Source organism: Nanorana parkeri, unplaced genomic scaffold (genome assembly GCF_000935625.1).
Source record: "Nanorana parkeri isolate BGI_ZX_2015 unplaced genomic scaffold, ASM93562v1 scaffold1809, whole genome shotgun sequence".
NCBI classification, from domain to species: Eukaryota; Metazoa; Chordata; class Amphibia; order Anura; family Dicroglossidae; genus Nanorana; species Nanorana parkeri.
The window spans coordinates 1,857-18,204 of NW_017308077.1; the positions used below are offsets into that span (position 1 = coordinate 1,857).

Below are 16,348 nucleotides of genomic sequence, written 5' to 3' on the forward strand. Positions count from 1 at the left end.
TTATTTTCCGCAGTTGGAGCACGTCCAGGGATCCAATGGGGACATGCGGCAAATTTGGAAAACAAAGTCCGGCAAATGTGCAGAAATGCATGTTCCCGCAATACGCACCTCCGCTACTCCCTGGTGTGAACAGCGCCTAAAGTCAAACGTTTTTTTATTTTTCAAATGCTGGCTAAACCACTTACAATGGATGCTGCTCCCTGATGTTTAAAAGTTTTGTCTTCCTGCAGAACCAGCTGGTGACCTGAGCACTGATATTGTTTCCCTTGCAGGGTCCTATGGAACCACCCTTGTGTCTGCTAGTAAGCTATGTGTGTCCCCACACAGGCATAGCAAGGCAGACACTACCCTGCTCCTTCCTTCTCCAAGCTAGTAGATGGGGAGCTACTGCAGACTGCTCTGTCCCTTGTACTCAACAGGAAGTTCAGGGAAGCCAAGCTAAGAGAGATGGAACCAGCTGTTTAGAAACATGATGGCGGTAAGTGACTCGGGCACAAATGTAGAGAAATATTTTGATGGGTAATGTATATTTGTTTGATCTGGATTCATTATTGAAAAAAATGTTGGAGAGTTTAATACTACTTTAATTTGACCTAATTGCAGCAAAAATCAGGTCTCCAGGACTGTGCTGGGTGCTATAGCTGTGTGAATCTCAGAACTGGATGGACAGAAAAGCAAATCTTTGGACAGGTAAAACAGCTGCCGTATAGGTATTTCATTTGCTTTCAGCAGTTTGTCTAGGAGTTCAGCATTAAAGTCAATGAAAAGTCAACCCGAACCAGTGACTGTTATATAGTTTATTGCACAGGTATACAGCAGACTGTAAACAACAAGCCTTAACACGACCTCATTAACATGAGCTATGCAGAGCCTCAAACGTTCTATTTGTTCTGACCACACACACTTCTGCCATGACTATATGGCCAGGAAGACGACGATATAGTATATGATGTAACAGACAAAATTAAACACAGTTTTGTTATTTGCACCTTCTTCGGTGTCACCAGACTGCAATCCATTTATCTAATCATTCAATTGTCATAATTCTAAGAATGTCTGATCCCTATTCACAACACTGACCCTCAGAGACCGCCCATCAGGGACCTCCCATACGCCATGACGTACAATAGAGCGTCCTAAGCATCAGGGTCTCTGTGACTTTATTTACATTTATTAAGAAGAGTAAGAAAAGAAACATTGTATACAATGGAGGGCTGCGGATCCTGGATGTGTGGCACAAACATGATTATTGTATGACTGATGAGAGAAGTGTAATGTGCAAAGTAAACAAAGCATTTCATATTTGTTTCAGTGACTAAGCGTGCACAGTAAGTGTCTCTGTTATATGGGTTTCCCATTACAGTAAAGTCACCAGCTAGCAGATATTTAGGGGTATCAGTCCTCTTCAGCATACAGAAAGATCCTCTTCAGAAGAAAGTTGCAGAACTATCAATAATTCACGGATCCTACAAGATGAACATTATATCTAAAGGTCATGCAGAACTTCCAGTACTACGGACAGGGACCAGGCCTGCGTCTCACAGCTGAATGAGCAATATTGGCCATTCTCATTGGTGAGTTCAGGGAGACCTTTCCAGGAGGATCTGCGGGGGAGGAGTCATCATCAATAAAGGCAGAGACAGTACTAGTACATAAATTCATTTTCAAATCTTAACTGAACAAAGAAGAGAGAAGCGGATTGGTTGCCCTGGGCAACTGCTCCGGATTTTGTCTGCTCGGGTTTTGATAAATTCCCCTCTCTGTGTACCCAAATGCAACCCAATAATTCACATTACCAGTCATCAGTCAATGACTAGATGCGACAATAAGCAATTTAAACAAAATTTCCAAGGCAGGAAAACATTCAGTGAGCTACTAATGCCATCCAGTACATAACAGTATATATGTGGCTGTGTCCAAGGTAGAAATTTAAAGGACCTTTACCCATATCTTCAGAATAACAACAAAAACACCTTTAGAAATGTTTAGTAATGACAATCTACAGACAGACACTTCTAGATCATTGCCGGCTTTTCATTCTTTGCACACCTTATCATTCTTTTCCTCTCCATTCGTCTCACTGTGGCTATTTTTACTAAGGGCAGATTACTAGATCTCCCTTTACCTTCCGAAACTCTGGCACCTGTGACTAGGGCATGTGACCATGCACATCATCTCAGGGGAGGAAAATGTATTTCCCAGAGATATCATGAGATTACAGATGAGATTTCCCAGCAATGCTCTGCCTATGTAACCATCCCAGGATGCAGTATTTGGGCACGATTATATAATTTGTGCCAAGAGACCGTTGACTGCTGCTCTCTCTCTCTCCTTGTGCAGGGTGACCAGTCATGTATCCGCACCCTCCTGTAGTTTTCTTCAGGTAACCTATAGTAGGTGGGTCCTGCTGGGCCCCTTCCCACAGCTCTGCACAGGCTATGTACAGCACAGTGATGCAGCTGCTGCTAGGGCATTTAGTGCACATAAAGTGGATTTATATACTTATGGACTATTAATATATATTTATATGAAAGTTTATTGTGCCTGGAGTTTAGATGTAAAGAGTATAGGTTAGCAACATTCTTACACACTAATTTGTTTTCAGCACCAGGGCCGTGATATACCAGCATCTGTCTCCTGGCACCAAAATCCAATGTACAGTAACTTTATGCAGCAATTGCTATATATAGTCAAATCTAAATGAAGAGTTCTGGACAGAAATCACATGAGCACAGAACCTTATCTCTCCTTCCTCACCTTTCTAGATGTATGTAGTGACGGGACAGAACATTCTTCACTAACACCACTGTCTTCTGGTAGGTTTCACGGTCTATAAGCTTTGCAAAGTGCAGCTTGGCACGCAGAAAATACCCGATGGGCCAGAGCCATTCCTGAAAAACAAGACAAAGTTCATGACTCTGCCCACCGTAGACACGTCTCAGTGGAAATGAATATACAATTGATTTTACCGGTCCTTGGTGGTAATTAAATCCTTTTGCAAGGTTGTAATTGTCATTATCCAGAGCGTTGTCATAAACTCCACAGTATACCATGTCACTGAAAAAGCAAATCATTAATTAGTGTTCCCACGGAGAACAAACAGCGCAATGTGATACGTTCTCTGACCGCAATGTGTCAGTTAATCGTTACCAAGGTGTCGAGTAGGCTTTAGCTGTTTTCTTTCATTCTGCTTCCCAGATTGTTTACTACAAATGCGCATTAACAGTATACTGTATAACACTGAGTAGTTGTAAATATGTTAATTCAGCATTTATCATTTAAATTAGAGGTGCACCGAAATGGATATTTTAAAACCGAAACGAAACCGAAATAAAAAAATAGTTTTTTATTTAAATTTTTTCAAATGTTTCAAATATTTTATTTATTTTTTTATAAACTTTTTAATTTTTTTATATTTATTCATTTTTAAAATCCTTTATGAGTGTTCCTGTCCATTGATAACATGAGGACATGGTATGTTTACAATAACTACAATTATGAATGAACAGGAGGGGATGTAGATCACTTCCCATTCATTCAAAATTGAGGATATAGTAAACATGCCATGTCCTCAATTATCTACAAACACTCAGCGATCGCTGAGTGTTTGCTCTCCCTCTCTTCTCTGACACGCTGTCACAGGAGGCTGATCGAGTAGTGGAGGAGGAGAGCTCAGCCTCCTGTGATAGTGCGGCCTGTCTCCGCCCACACAGCGCTCTGCCGGACCGTGATAGGAGGCTGAGCTCACAGCACTCTCGTCTCGCAGCGCTCGGCCGGCTATCACAGTTTCTCTCCTCCCCTCTGGGACACGGAGCAGCGCCCAGCGGGGAGGAAAGAAAGCAGGGGATGCGGCGATGTATCGGCACGAAAATGGCACTTTCGGCATTATGCCAAAAGTGCAATTTTCGGCCGATACGTTTCGTCGGCCGATATATCCGTGCATCCCTAATTTAAATTAATCAAAAAATAATATTAGAAGGATTTGGCGTATGCACTTCTTTATTCTGGTGAGGACTGAAAAACATTTACATAAATATATATTAATATGCATATCTATCTAGTCAGCAGATGGAGCTCAAGTCTCTATTTCATATTCAGATCTTTATCTGTGCTGCAAAGAATCATTGGCCAGCGACTTCTCGCGATATCGCGCAGCAAAAATGCGCAAAATCGCAGGATTTATCGCTCCGTGTGAATGGGCACTTACACCGCTATGGGGATGATTCACTCTCTTTTTGTCCCAGCATGGCCATGACCTGAAGTGAAGGAAAATCACCAAAAGAGGCAAAGGCAGCAATAAAAGACTGTCTAACCTCATCCTATTAAAAAGGGGGATTTTTTGTATGTTTGTCTCCTTTTGAGACTTTACCTGATATTGCGTCTTTGTGACATGTCAACACGACAGAAAGTGAGGAAAAAATCCTGACCAGTAAGGCATCAGAGAGCAGAAAAATCTGATAGAGGTTCTAACCATCACAAACTCAAACACTGAAAATGTTTTGGCAGGGATTTTACATTTTAGCATAAATGGATTCTCATGGTCTAAAGAGCATCAATGCTGTTTATCTCATACACACTTACTCTGGGTCCAAAGTTTTCATTCCCAGAGGTCCCATAAGCTTTTTCTCTGCGACTTCAAGAGCTTTCCAGGCTCTAAGAGGGGTGAAAAGCTCTGGTGCCTGAAAGAAACGTAGAAGCAGAAAATCACTTATGTGATATTCCCCGGCTGCTCCGTACACCTCTATGTCATGGAACATAAACGTGTCAGTATTACAGAGGAGATCTGTAGTGCTTTTACACATTGCATACTGTCACCTGAGGGATCATGGAGGAATGCTGTATTATGGAATGTATAAAATGTACAATTGTTTTACAGATAAATATGTTAAGGGATCAGCCTGATGCAAATAATACTATCAATATGTGTCAGTGTTTTGAAAACGTGTATGTCAGTTGTAATGAGAAGTGGGGCAGCCACAATTGCACATAACATATGCAGGAGAGAGAGTGAGAAAGAGAGTGCCGAAAAGAGTCCAGTCTTTAAACACTTTAACAACAGCTGCTCTTGAACATTTAACGAATTCTGCTGTATTGCTGGCCCCATCTTCTTTGCACTACCCTATACACTGAGTGGCCAAATTATTATGACCACCTAACGTTTGTAGGCAAATTAGCTATAATTAGCTATAATTTTGCGTTGAAGTTGCAGGAGGGCCAGACCATTATAAATAGGGAAGCAGGTTGGTTTACCACGACAGTAGAAGTGATTGTTTTTCTGAAGATATGGGTAAACAACGCGATTTAACAGCCTTTGAACGTGGGATGATTGTTGGCATTATTACATAGTTACATAGTATTTGAGGTTGAATAAAGACATTAGTCCATCAAGTCCAACCTATTAGGATCTCATTCTAGGAGTACCTGTACCCCTGTATATTACGGTCCCTTAAGAAATCGTCCAAAAGTTTCTTGAACAATTCCACATTCTTTGCTGAAATCACTGTCTGTGGCAGTGAGTTCCAGACCCTAACTGATCTTACTGTGAAGAACCCCCTTCGCCCCTTGTGCTGGAATTTTTTTTCCACCAATTTTAGGTGATGGCCTCTAGTTTTTGTAACGGAGTTAATTTTAAACAGTTTATCGCTAATGTTGCTGCCACCATTGAACATTTTGTACATGGAGATCATATCCCCCCTCAATCTCCTCACCTCCAATGTGAACATGTTTAAATTTAGTAGCCTTGTCTCGTAGCTCTGGTCCTCCATACCCCTAATTAGTTTGGTTGCCCTCCGCTGGACTTTTTCCAACTCAAGGACATCTTTTCTTAGTACTGGTGACCAGAACTGGACCGCGTACTCCAGATGAGGTCGAACCAATGATCTATAAAGTGGCAAAATTATAGACTTGTCCCTGCAATACATCCCCTTTTTAATACAGGACAAGACCCTGCTAGCTTTGTTTACAGCAGCCTGGCACTGCAAACTACCTTTCAGTTTGTGGTCTACAATGACCCCCAAATCCTTCTCCATTTCTGACTTCCCTAGCGGCATACCCATAATTGTATAACCCATTTGTTTATTTTTAATTCCAAAGTGCATTACTTTGCATTTAAAGTGCATTACTTTGCATTATTACTTCACTATAATGATTTGCAATGTCAACCTGCTCAAAATGTGGTCCTAGCACCTACAGTAGCTGAGTAATGTAACTCCGTGTACATAAACCTGGAGAATATATTTAGCAAACAGAAGGTTTAATCGCTCTTTTGTGCAATTATACATTTTCCACTCACCACCACCATGGCCACAGCAAAGTTTGGCCGGAGCTGGTAGTCACACCAGGGGCTGGATGCTCCATAGCTGTCCTTGTAAATGCCCCGTTTGTGAACCAGATCTGGACGCTGTTCATTGGGGTCAGAAGGGTCTTCTGAGACATAAAAGTATTTCTCGAAATTATCTTGAATGTGCTGGTTCCACTCAGAGAAAGCTATTAACACCTCTTTCCCTGAATAAAAAAACAAACAAACCAGAAACAAGAATTAACTCAGATGTCATAATTATAAAAAAGAAACTTCAAACATAATACAACAGAACACGCTGCATTTGTGTAAGCAATAGGGTCTACAGGAAACACATTGTAGGGAAATTCACATTTCTTGTTATCTGAGAATGTATATACATATACTTAACATCCTACACACTGAAAGAATGGTCCGTGTGCCTCCTTCTGTAAGTATAAAATATACAGCTGCCTGCAATTGGGAAGCCAGGCAACCTGGCTGGTAGCCATACGACCAGTTGGTCATCCATGGGCAACAGGTCAAAAAGAAAACATCCACCTCCAGTTGTAGCCAATATTAAATGTGATGGATGATCAGAAAAGTATTCACACGGTAGTAAAATAATTGCTGCGTGATTTGCATTTAATGCAAAGAGAAGCTGAAGTATGTTTACCTTGGCAAATGGCCTCCAGTTTCCCTGATACCTCCAAATCCTAGTGACAAATACTAATAAACCTTTTACCCAAGGGATGAGCGCTCCTCCTTTGTACTATTTAACAAGAAACACATAGGGGACAGCTCATTATTATACTGCTCCACCATACAATATCAAAATTGTCATACAGGTGGAAGTATCATTTAAATGTCTCCACTAGTCCCTCTGCTAGAATATTTGGGGTAAGATGAGCTTTTAGTATGCAGCAGGTCGATTTTGTATAGACTCAACTATTCAGAAAACTGCAACTACAATAAATGAACTTGCTGCAGAAATAAATGAAAATATACACTTTGTTTATATATTGTATTAATATATTGTATTCATGTATATATGTTATTATATATTGTATAAACAGGGCCTCTAATAAGATTTGTGAAAAACAACAATATGAAACTGAGAAAGCAGGAAATAAATGGCACAATATACATTCTTAGGATGTTAGGCATATGATCAGCTTCTCACCTTCCCTCTGCACCTTGACTCCTTTGTATGGATACAAATTCTTCTTACTCAACTCAGTCAGCCAGCGCATTGTGGATTTACTAAGGCCGACAATCTCTACTGCAGATCCATCCCTAATAAGAAATGAAGACAGTCAGACAGCGCCACCTGCTGTATTCATATGGGTAATGCAGTCCGTACTTTACAGCTGGGACACATACTCAAAATAATCTGCCTTGTTCTGTAGTTGTGCTTGTGCATGATAGTGAAGCAGACATTCAGCAATCATTCTCTGCAGGAGAATCCTACAAATTCATGTGTTTGAAATGACAAAGATTGATTCTCCACCAGAGAATGTTTGCTGAACATCACACATGCTTTATAAATAGACCCCTCAGTATCAGGATGCAGGGACAACAAAGCATAACATAGGTTGTCTTTATAAACAGATGACACACTCTTATGATCTGTATTAAAGATGTGTAATATTCTGTACCTTGGTGTTGCTGGAATTCCTCTATTTCGGGCACGTTCACTCTCTCCCATTTTATCCATCCAGGTGCCACAGTTTAATCTATTTCCACCAAACACAAAGCCTGTCACTGAGTCAACGCCCACATTGATAGTAAATCCTGCACAGCAATATTAAAGAGTATTAAGAACCAATATAAAGAGTATTAACAATGACATAGTGTGAAGTTAAAATAATGAGTTACCTTCATCCCTCATGTTCCGGTCTATTTGGGGCCCAGCATTCCTCTCTCGGAAGTTGATACCCTGTGCATGACGCTGCAGAGCCTCTTGGATAACATCATAGAGAGGCTGGTCCTATTTAAAAATGCAGACAATCCTGTATTTGTAATGATAACCACAATGTGCTTGTAAGATATCATTTACACGTCATACAAAGGACTATGTACGCAAACACTGAAAGGTGCCCCAGATTTCTCATTAGCCCCATTTAACATTGTAATAGATATCAGCTTAGTTCATTCTATAATACACACCAATGGGCCAGATTACAGTCAACCCATTTTTTATGTGAATCGCAGAATAATTGAAATAAGCATGCAGTTGAAAAATGTTTTTGTGGTTGTGGTGATGCATAACTTAGATTATTCTTAGTGAATGTCGTTAGCTTGAATGAGTTTAAATGTGTGCAGTAGGGATGCACCGATACTGATACTCACCCAAATGCTCCGATGTCTAGCCTGATACCCGAGCTACCGGTATCAAGAAGCCGGACGAGTCATTACCTGCCCCCTGATTGGTTGGAAAGCCGGCTCCATGCTCCCTCCTCACTCGGTGAGGAGGGAGCATGGAGCTGGCTTCCCGGCCAATCAGAAACCAGGCACCTTGTAATGACTCGCTGCCTGGTTTCTTGATTGGTTGAGAAGCTGGCCAATCAGTAAGCCAGGTGGTGAGTCATTACCTGCCCCCGACTTCCTGTTTGGCCAGAAAGCCGGCTCCATGCTTCCATGTCACCTGGTGACGAGGGAGCATGGAGACGGCTTCCCTGCTAATCAGGAAGCCGGGTGGCAGATCTTTACAAGCTGCCCAACTTCCCAGCTAATCAGAAAGTCAGATGGTGAGTCATTACATGCCTCGTGGCTTCCTTAATGGGACTTTCGGTATCGGCGAGTACCGGAAAAAAAATATCGGTACTCGATACTGCAAAACTGGTACAGGTACACCCTAGAGTGCAACACTGTATGCTTTAAGTATAGTCATACCACTCTACAGATATTCATCCTTTAATAAATCTCTCGGTTTAGTTCAGATGTTTCCTAACTGAAGTGTGCATTGGGTCTGTAACAAAGTATTCAGTTGTACTACAGGCCTGTGGCTGTTCTGTCATTGCTTTCCCTTCCTCTGACCAACCCATCCTAGAAAGGAGGGGATACAGTAAATACTAATACTTAGGATCACCCAGTAAATATAACTATTTGGGACATTATTCTTTTATGTTAGATAGAGTATTCACTAGGAAGTCTGGAACAAGGTTGTTCAAAACTGAATTTCAGTGAGAAAACATCAAAAAGAAACAAAACTTACCACTAGCCCAGCAGCTGTTGGAGGGGAATCATCTTTGGGGTACATCCTAGAGACTGGACACTTGAGGATTTCTTTGCCATTAGGAACTATGTTGCAGTAATCTTGTACACACTGAAGCCACCACCACACAGCATCACGGCAGTTATACCTAGAATAAGTGCCCTGACCTAGAAGGTTGGGGATGAGCCCATGTCTCAGGGTTCCAGCAAATGCCAGAATAATGTTCCTGAAAGTATAATTAAAACAATAAGCAAAAAGGCGTTCTAACCAAAGTAACCCAAACTACTGGATTATTGGACAAGGCTAAAGTACGGTATTTCTCGGCTTAAACATCGTGCAACATATATTGCACTGGTCAGGTGTAAAATAATTGTGATACAAACAAAATATGATTAAACTAAAGGTGAATTCTGTATTCAACCAGAATTAGATTCTGTGGCAATCTTAAACTTTAATATAAATCTAATTTCTATGCCTATAAAGGAAGAGATGAGAATATTCTAAGGTGCTATAAAGATTCCCGATGGATCTGACTAATGGCACTTACAAGCTCTATCCAACACAACATATATTAAACATTCTCATATATGGAAAAGAGATTATATAGATTTTTCCTGACCTGGCCTCAATGTGGCGTCCAGTGACTAGCAGTAACCCTCTCAGAGAGATGAATGTGTCTCTGCCCCAGCAACGGAAAATACCAGAGGAGAAATGTGGAAGACCTGCAAATTAAGACCAGTATATAAACATATATGAGGGAGAGATTCCACTAGCACTAAAGCCGGGCATACACGCTTTGAATTTTGGCCGGTTCTTTATGAACCGGCCAAAATTGGAAGCGTGGGTGCCGATATTGCCTCCTTTCCGACTGGCATCCCTCAATCAGCTGATTGAAGGAACCATTCGGAAAATTTGCAGCTGAACAGAACAAGCAGTCAGTCAATGAGCTGCTTGCTCTGTTCGGGTATTCTGACAGCATCCGCTGGAGATTGTAAACAGCGGGGGGTTCCTCAATCAATGCTCGTAAGCGTTAATAGAGGAATCTGTTCTACTTTCTTCTTTCACCCGGCAAGTTGAACGAAGAAGATAAAAAACGTGTATACTCATCTTAAGTGCAAATCAGATTATTTACTGACCATAAAGAAGGTTCGGAAGTCCACAGTTATATTTAACTATCTTTGGCTGCCCATCAGTGTAGTATAGTGTTCACATATCATTTCAACACATTCATTTTTAAAACATGTTTTTCATTAGCAGTAACAGAAAGAAAATAATCTACACTTAGCCACTGATACTAATCAGCTGGGATGTCCCCAATACCAGACCTCCACTGACCACCAAGATAAAGGTTCTCCACTTTAAATCACAGACAGTAATCTGGTATCAGCCTCTGTAGCCCGGACTTACATACCCAGCTATCATACACAGTGTAATACTTACCAGCAGCTAATGAAGGACAACATTGCTCCTTCTCCTGAGTTATTTGATTGACCCGATAGGGAACATCTGGTAGAGAGGGAGACAAAACTGGCAAGGTCGGAAATCTGCCAACTCCACACATCTGTACTGATCCCAGAGCCAAGTGTTTCACAAAAGTGGACCCGTTCTGTACAAAGCTGCAGAAAGGGACAAGTCAGTTACAGGCCAATGCATGTATAATAGAAATACTTAGGCTATATTTTCATTCACCTATGTGTAGATACTTTTAAAAGCACAGACAGACATCATGCCCAATGGTTTGCACTAGCTACAAGTGACGTGTGTAAGAGGCCTTTCCCCCTGCTGATTATACACACAATCATTACGTCTATGTATGTTTAAGTGTGTAGTAGTTCCCATACTGAACTAAAGCATTCTGTAACTCGTCATTCATTTTTGCTGCCAGTATCCTCTAGGTATAAAATAATAGCCAACGTATTGGGGACAGAGGCCAGCTAAGACACACATACAACCTCTTACATGGGTTGTGGGGAAAGGTAACACTGCAAATTCAAACAACAAACACTCACTTCACCTATGGCCAGATAGACTGAATTGCCAGATAGGCTGAGATTAAGGTGTAATTTTTGACTTGCAGAGCATGGTAAGATTTACACAGGGCTCTGCACTTCTACCCACTGTCACATTTACAATGCTGTCTGTGTCCCAGTGGGGGAGATTTCCCTTATTTCCTGTCCTGGAGACACCATGTGTGTCAGGGTGTAACAGGATGCTGCTAGGACAGAAAATAAGGTGGGAGAAAACTAGTGGGGCAGACACAGCATTAAAAACTTAGCAAAGGACCTAACCCTTCCTCACTGAAAGATGTAATTTACTGCAGTTTGTGGCACAATCACCGTACTTCTTGTGCAGGGGACGGAGATAGAAAGTGAAGTGAAATCTCCCCAATGGGGGACACAGAAATAAAACCTGACAGGGGATTTAAACCATAAAGCTACTGATTACCAAAATAAAAACATTGCTGGATTATGCATTGACTTTCTCCATCTTAAACCTAAGGACAGAGTATTTCTTTCAAATCTGCTACTTCCAAGATTATCTTCAGAGTACATATCTTGGTTCAGATTCATATAAAACACGGTATTATGAATGAATTTCTCTTTCATCAATAAGTTTAATGTTTATTATATTGTGTTTTTCGCTCTGTAATATTTTGCTACACACATTGCTGATGCACACCTTGGTTCTCGTTTTTTGGGAGGGTTAGATAAAGTAAAATTGCATTGTGTTTTTTCTATTGTTCCAAGAGGGGTGGCACATGTGCAGCCACAGGCCATGCAGGAAAACATGACTTGTAGACATGACTGTAAATGTTGTCACCTCTTTAAACACCTACTGAAGATCACCATACTGGTGACACCCAACCTGCTCTGCTGTCTATCCTTCCTCGATATATTTACATAACTACCTCCATCTACCAGCTCATCAGCCTATAGAGCAGGCACATCCACTGCTGACTTATCTTTCTCTATCAGTGGCCATGTCACATCTCCATAAAGTGAAGTAATTACATTAGTTGAATTAAAAAGGGAGTTCATAAATTCTGAAAGAATGAGTATATGGTCTAAAATAGGTTTGTATCTGTTTGTCTGAAGGTGTTACTTAGTTTTTACTTGTTGATTACCTAGACATTTGTTTCCATGTAGATTCCAATAGGGTGGTGTATGCTCCAACCATAATGGCATCAAAGTAACATGGTATAAGATAGCGTGGGATCTGCTTCAAGTAGGCGAACATTGCAGCAAACCATTTGCCAACCTTAAAAACAATGAAATCCATATCTTTATTGTCCCAGCAACATACCATATTATACACAAAGTAGTACACTGAAACCAGAACTTGGAAGCCTTACACATGGCACCCCATTATTTAATTATAGTATGCAATATTGATCCACTGCAACAATATTCCTTAAAGCGAACCTGTGCTGTGCATACACAGGTCAAAACAACATGTTTACTTTATTTTAACCTTCCCCAGCAGCATACATTCACTTTCCTTATGCTTCCCACTAAGAGCAAAGGAAGGTCTTGTGTAATCTACAGGTTGCTGTAGTCATAGCTTACATAGGGCTATGGATTCCCCCAATGTAGAAACACTGGCTGGCCCAACGCTGTTATGGAGTGAGTCACATGCTCTCTATACGTGAAAGTAATGGCGTTTTCCTCCACTCCCCAACTACAGCAGCAGGGAGAATGAGGGAATGGTATTGCCGCTTGGGGTGGGGGAATGAAAGCAAACCTATGATGCTCAAATCATGCTTGTCCCATCACTTACTTCTGCACATGTCCCTCCACGAGCAATGAGCCGGTTGCTAACGTAGTCAATCATCCAGTCTCCAGACCTCAGATTATCACAAAATGGATGTCCCAGGTCATTCTTAGGCCTAATGTCCACCATGACAGACATTAAACCTGACAAAAAAAGATGTTATCTTACACAGAAGTTACATGACGTAATGTCAAACACAAAAGATCACAAAGGTTACAAATGTGATATTAGATTTGTTCCCCTCTTTGAAAAATCTGCCTACATGACCACTTTTTATGTGTAGGTTTTATTATTAGCTTTCTTTGACTGTAGAAAAGTAAATAATTGAGATAGGTTATATGCATTACCCACATATTTTATTTCATTAAATAAACTGGTATACACCATTAGATTTTGGACCGTGTACACACAAGAGTAAATCCCACTCACCCTGAAGACCGGCATATTTCAAAGGTTTCCAGTTTGGGATGTTGTAACATCCACCACCATCCTCCTGTTCTTCTGCATCACATCGATACAATACTTGGTTAAGGTCAGCCAGAGTCAGCTTAGCAGCAATGCTGCAATGGGTGAGGAAGGAAATAGCTGTGAGAATGCATTTCAGCAATATCCCTAATAACTTACCAAAGCAAAATACACTGACGTTTTGTCTGTACACATACAAAAAGGCTGTTGCTGCAATCAGGATATCTCTCAGGTTCAAAGCTACTCAACTGGTCAAGATGTAATGTTTCTTAATATTTTTTAGGATTCCAGTCTCCCCTCCGATGTCACAAGGTGCCCCTCACTTGCCCACATTTAGTAACCATACCAACAAACATTTATGATACTTAATTTGCAAATTCTTTAAAAGAGACGCAACTTTAATTTCAATTTTCAATTTCAACATCATCTATAGGAAAATTCCCCTTTAATAATACACTTTTATTTCAGAAGCATTGTCTTTATTCTAACAACCTCAGTGGTAATGATGGAAAGAAAAAGTAAAACAATCTCAGAAAATGTATTTTTCAAAACAAAATGAGTGGTTGCCTCGTGTCTAATACTCACTCAGCAAAAGGCACCTTCAGGATAGGATACACCTGGTCATCTTTCAAACTGCCTGACTTGAAGTGAGGGGTGAACTGTACCAAATGGTTGCGGAGGATGCCAACAGATTTCTGAGCACTGGGATCCAAACTTACCCTGTAAATATGAGGATACAGAGAGATAACAGTCAATAGACACTGCTCACTTCTCTGTGGAAAAAATGCTTATCAAATCAATATGCAGCAACTTTGCAGACAATTAGTGAAAATTACAGTAAGCTGAAAGCCCTGGTGACAATTGGTATATTTGCATTTCCAATTACTAAATACTCAGCCTAGGACTTATGGCTTTCACATCCTAAGCCATTATATCCTCAGAGTGGCCAAGTAATCTCTATACAAGCTCCTATGCCTTCAAGCTTATTTGATGACTCAAAAAAATCTGCCTATTTGCAGTACATATACTAGCTCTAAATCAGAGGCATGCTAGAAACCTCTTTAGTTAAGATTCTACATGTCAATGCACCATTTTCCTAAAACCTTTGAAATGTCAGTATTGTATTTTAGACCGGGCAAACCTGTAGTGTCAGAATCAATTTAATTTATCATAAAATCTCTATTACACATGCCTGGGAGTAGTAGTAGAGTGTTGTACTGTGTCAGCCATCGATGAATGCAGGTTGTTGGTGTTTTAGTGATACCCTTAATTGGCTAGCGTAAGTTTTCAAAGATTCAACCTTTCAAGATGCCTTAGATCCCTTCTTCAGGCTTTATACAATTCTTTAAATACATGTATAAGGGCTTAAAACAGTATTTAGCGCATCCCAAAAGATGCATCTTTAATAACATAAGTTAGTCAATGAAGAGTATCACTTAAGCACAGACTACTACAGAGGTCTTCAGCATCTCCAGTGGCCCTCCAGAGATCAGTAATGGATATATACAAGCTGAACCATGTAAGTATCCTGGATTTCAACCTTAAATAGTTCTGTCCGTGTCTAGCAGTCAGATTGGAGATTTCTGAAAACTGGAGCAAACATCAAACAGTTGCTGCTACTCTGTCGGCATTATGCTAAAAGGTAAGCCCCAATTCGATATTTTCTTTGATCTTGTTTCCTTTACTGTTTCCAGTGTTGCAGATGTTCAAACCAATACCTGAAAATAATCACGCTTCCTGGAGTCAGATTCTCAAAGTCTATTTCCTGGACATATTCATTGGGTCCCTTTGTGGTTACTCCGGCTTGCTTCACAATTTTACTGTCTTTGAGCTAAAAGCACAAATTAAGGAAAACACAAATGAATCCAAATGAACATTAACTGAGACTGACTAAAATACAGATTGATAACAGAATTACCTGAATGTGCTCTTTGATGTCCACGGTGTATTGTGGTAGACCATTGATGAAATTTGCATCTTTTTCATATGGTTCACATTTCCGTTCCACTGTCCTGGCTTCAAGTATTACTTCTTCAATTTTTCCTTCACAAATAGAAATCAGTATGAAAATCGCACTTAATCACCTAACATTATCCAGTAATCATCAAGGGGACAGCAAGCCATTTTTCACAGGCTTGCCAAAAATGTCGGATAACTATAATCCCTTTTCTCCTAATATACAACTAACAGAAGTATTATTTTTGTCTCAAAACTAGTACAGTGTGCCCATTCCATAAACCACTGATTTCACCGTAAGTAATGTGCTTTCAGTAGTGTTTTATATATCTCAGGGTAAACAGTGGTTTATACCAAGGCAGTGGCGTAACCAGAGTTATGGGCGCCCGGGCAGAAATTTGCACAATCTCTTTTTCTGTGTCCATTTTATCAATGAACAGGAATCCTCTACCAGTGCTCCCCAACCTTTTTATCGCCGCGGACCGGTCAACGTTTGATCATTTTACTGCGGCCCGCTGAGGGGGGGACGTTGATTGTTTATATTTTAGATTGTTTTGATTTAATAATTTGAATTTGTGCTGTCAGTGCCATTATTTTCTAATGGCACCACAGTCGTGCCAGGCAGATTGAGCGTTTTCCTGCTGCAATTCAGCCCTGCCCGT

General features: G+C 40.6%; 1 protein-coding gene across 3 annotated transcripts in view; it reads right to left on the minus strand.

Annotated features, from left to right (window-relative positions):
• Nucleotides 1–781: 781 nt before the first annotated feature.
• AGL (amylo-alpha-1, 6-glucosidase, 4-alpha-glucanotransferase) overlaps nucleotides 782–16,348 on the minus strand; it is a 64,578-nt gene continuing 49,011 nt past the window's right edge. For all 3 annotated transcript variants that reach the window (XM_018571684.1, XM_018571683.1, XM_018571685.1), the window contains exons 18-34: nucleotides 15,649–15,773; nucleotides 15,449–15,561; nucleotides 14,316–14,450; nucleotides 13,695–13,825; nucleotides 13,272–13,408; nucleotides 12,619–12,752; nucleotides 10,935–11,110; nucleotides 10,114–10,216; nucleotides 9,495–9,720; nucleotides 8,156–8,267; nucleotides 7,936–8,071; nucleotides 7,461–7,573; nucleotides 6,293–6,504; nucleotides 4,582–4,679; nucleotides 2,970–3,057; nucleotides 2,758–2,891; nucleotides 782–1,604 (exon numbers count right to left, since the gene is read on the minus strand). In XM_018571684.1, the coding sequence (XP_018427186.1) occupies nucleotides 1,487–1,604; nucleotides 2,758–2,891; nucleotides 2,970–3,057; nucleotides 4,582–4,679; nucleotides 6,293–6,504; nucleotides 7,461–7,573; nucleotides 7,936–8,071; nucleotides 8,156–8,267; nucleotides 9,495–9,720; nucleotides 10,114–10,216; nucleotides 10,935–11,110; nucleotides 12,619–12,752; nucleotides 13,272–13,408; nucleotides 13,695–13,825; nucleotides 14,316–14,450; nucleotides 15,449–15,561; nucleotides 15,649–15,773 (2,291 nt within the window). In that variant the 3' untranslated portion in view covers nucleotides 782–1,486. The remainder of the gene's footprint in view (nucleotides 1,605–2,757; nucleotides 2,892–2,969; nucleotides 3,058–4,581; nucleotides 4,680–6,292; nucleotides 6,505–7,460; nucleotides 7,574–7,935; nucleotides 8,072–8,155; nucleotides 8,268–9,494; nucleotides 9,721–10,113; nucleotides 10,217–10,934; nucleotides 11,111–12,618; nucleotides 12,753–13,271; nucleotides 13,409–13,694; nucleotides 13,826–14,315; nucleotides 14,451–15,448; nucleotides 15,562–15,648; nucleotides 15,774–16,348) is intronic.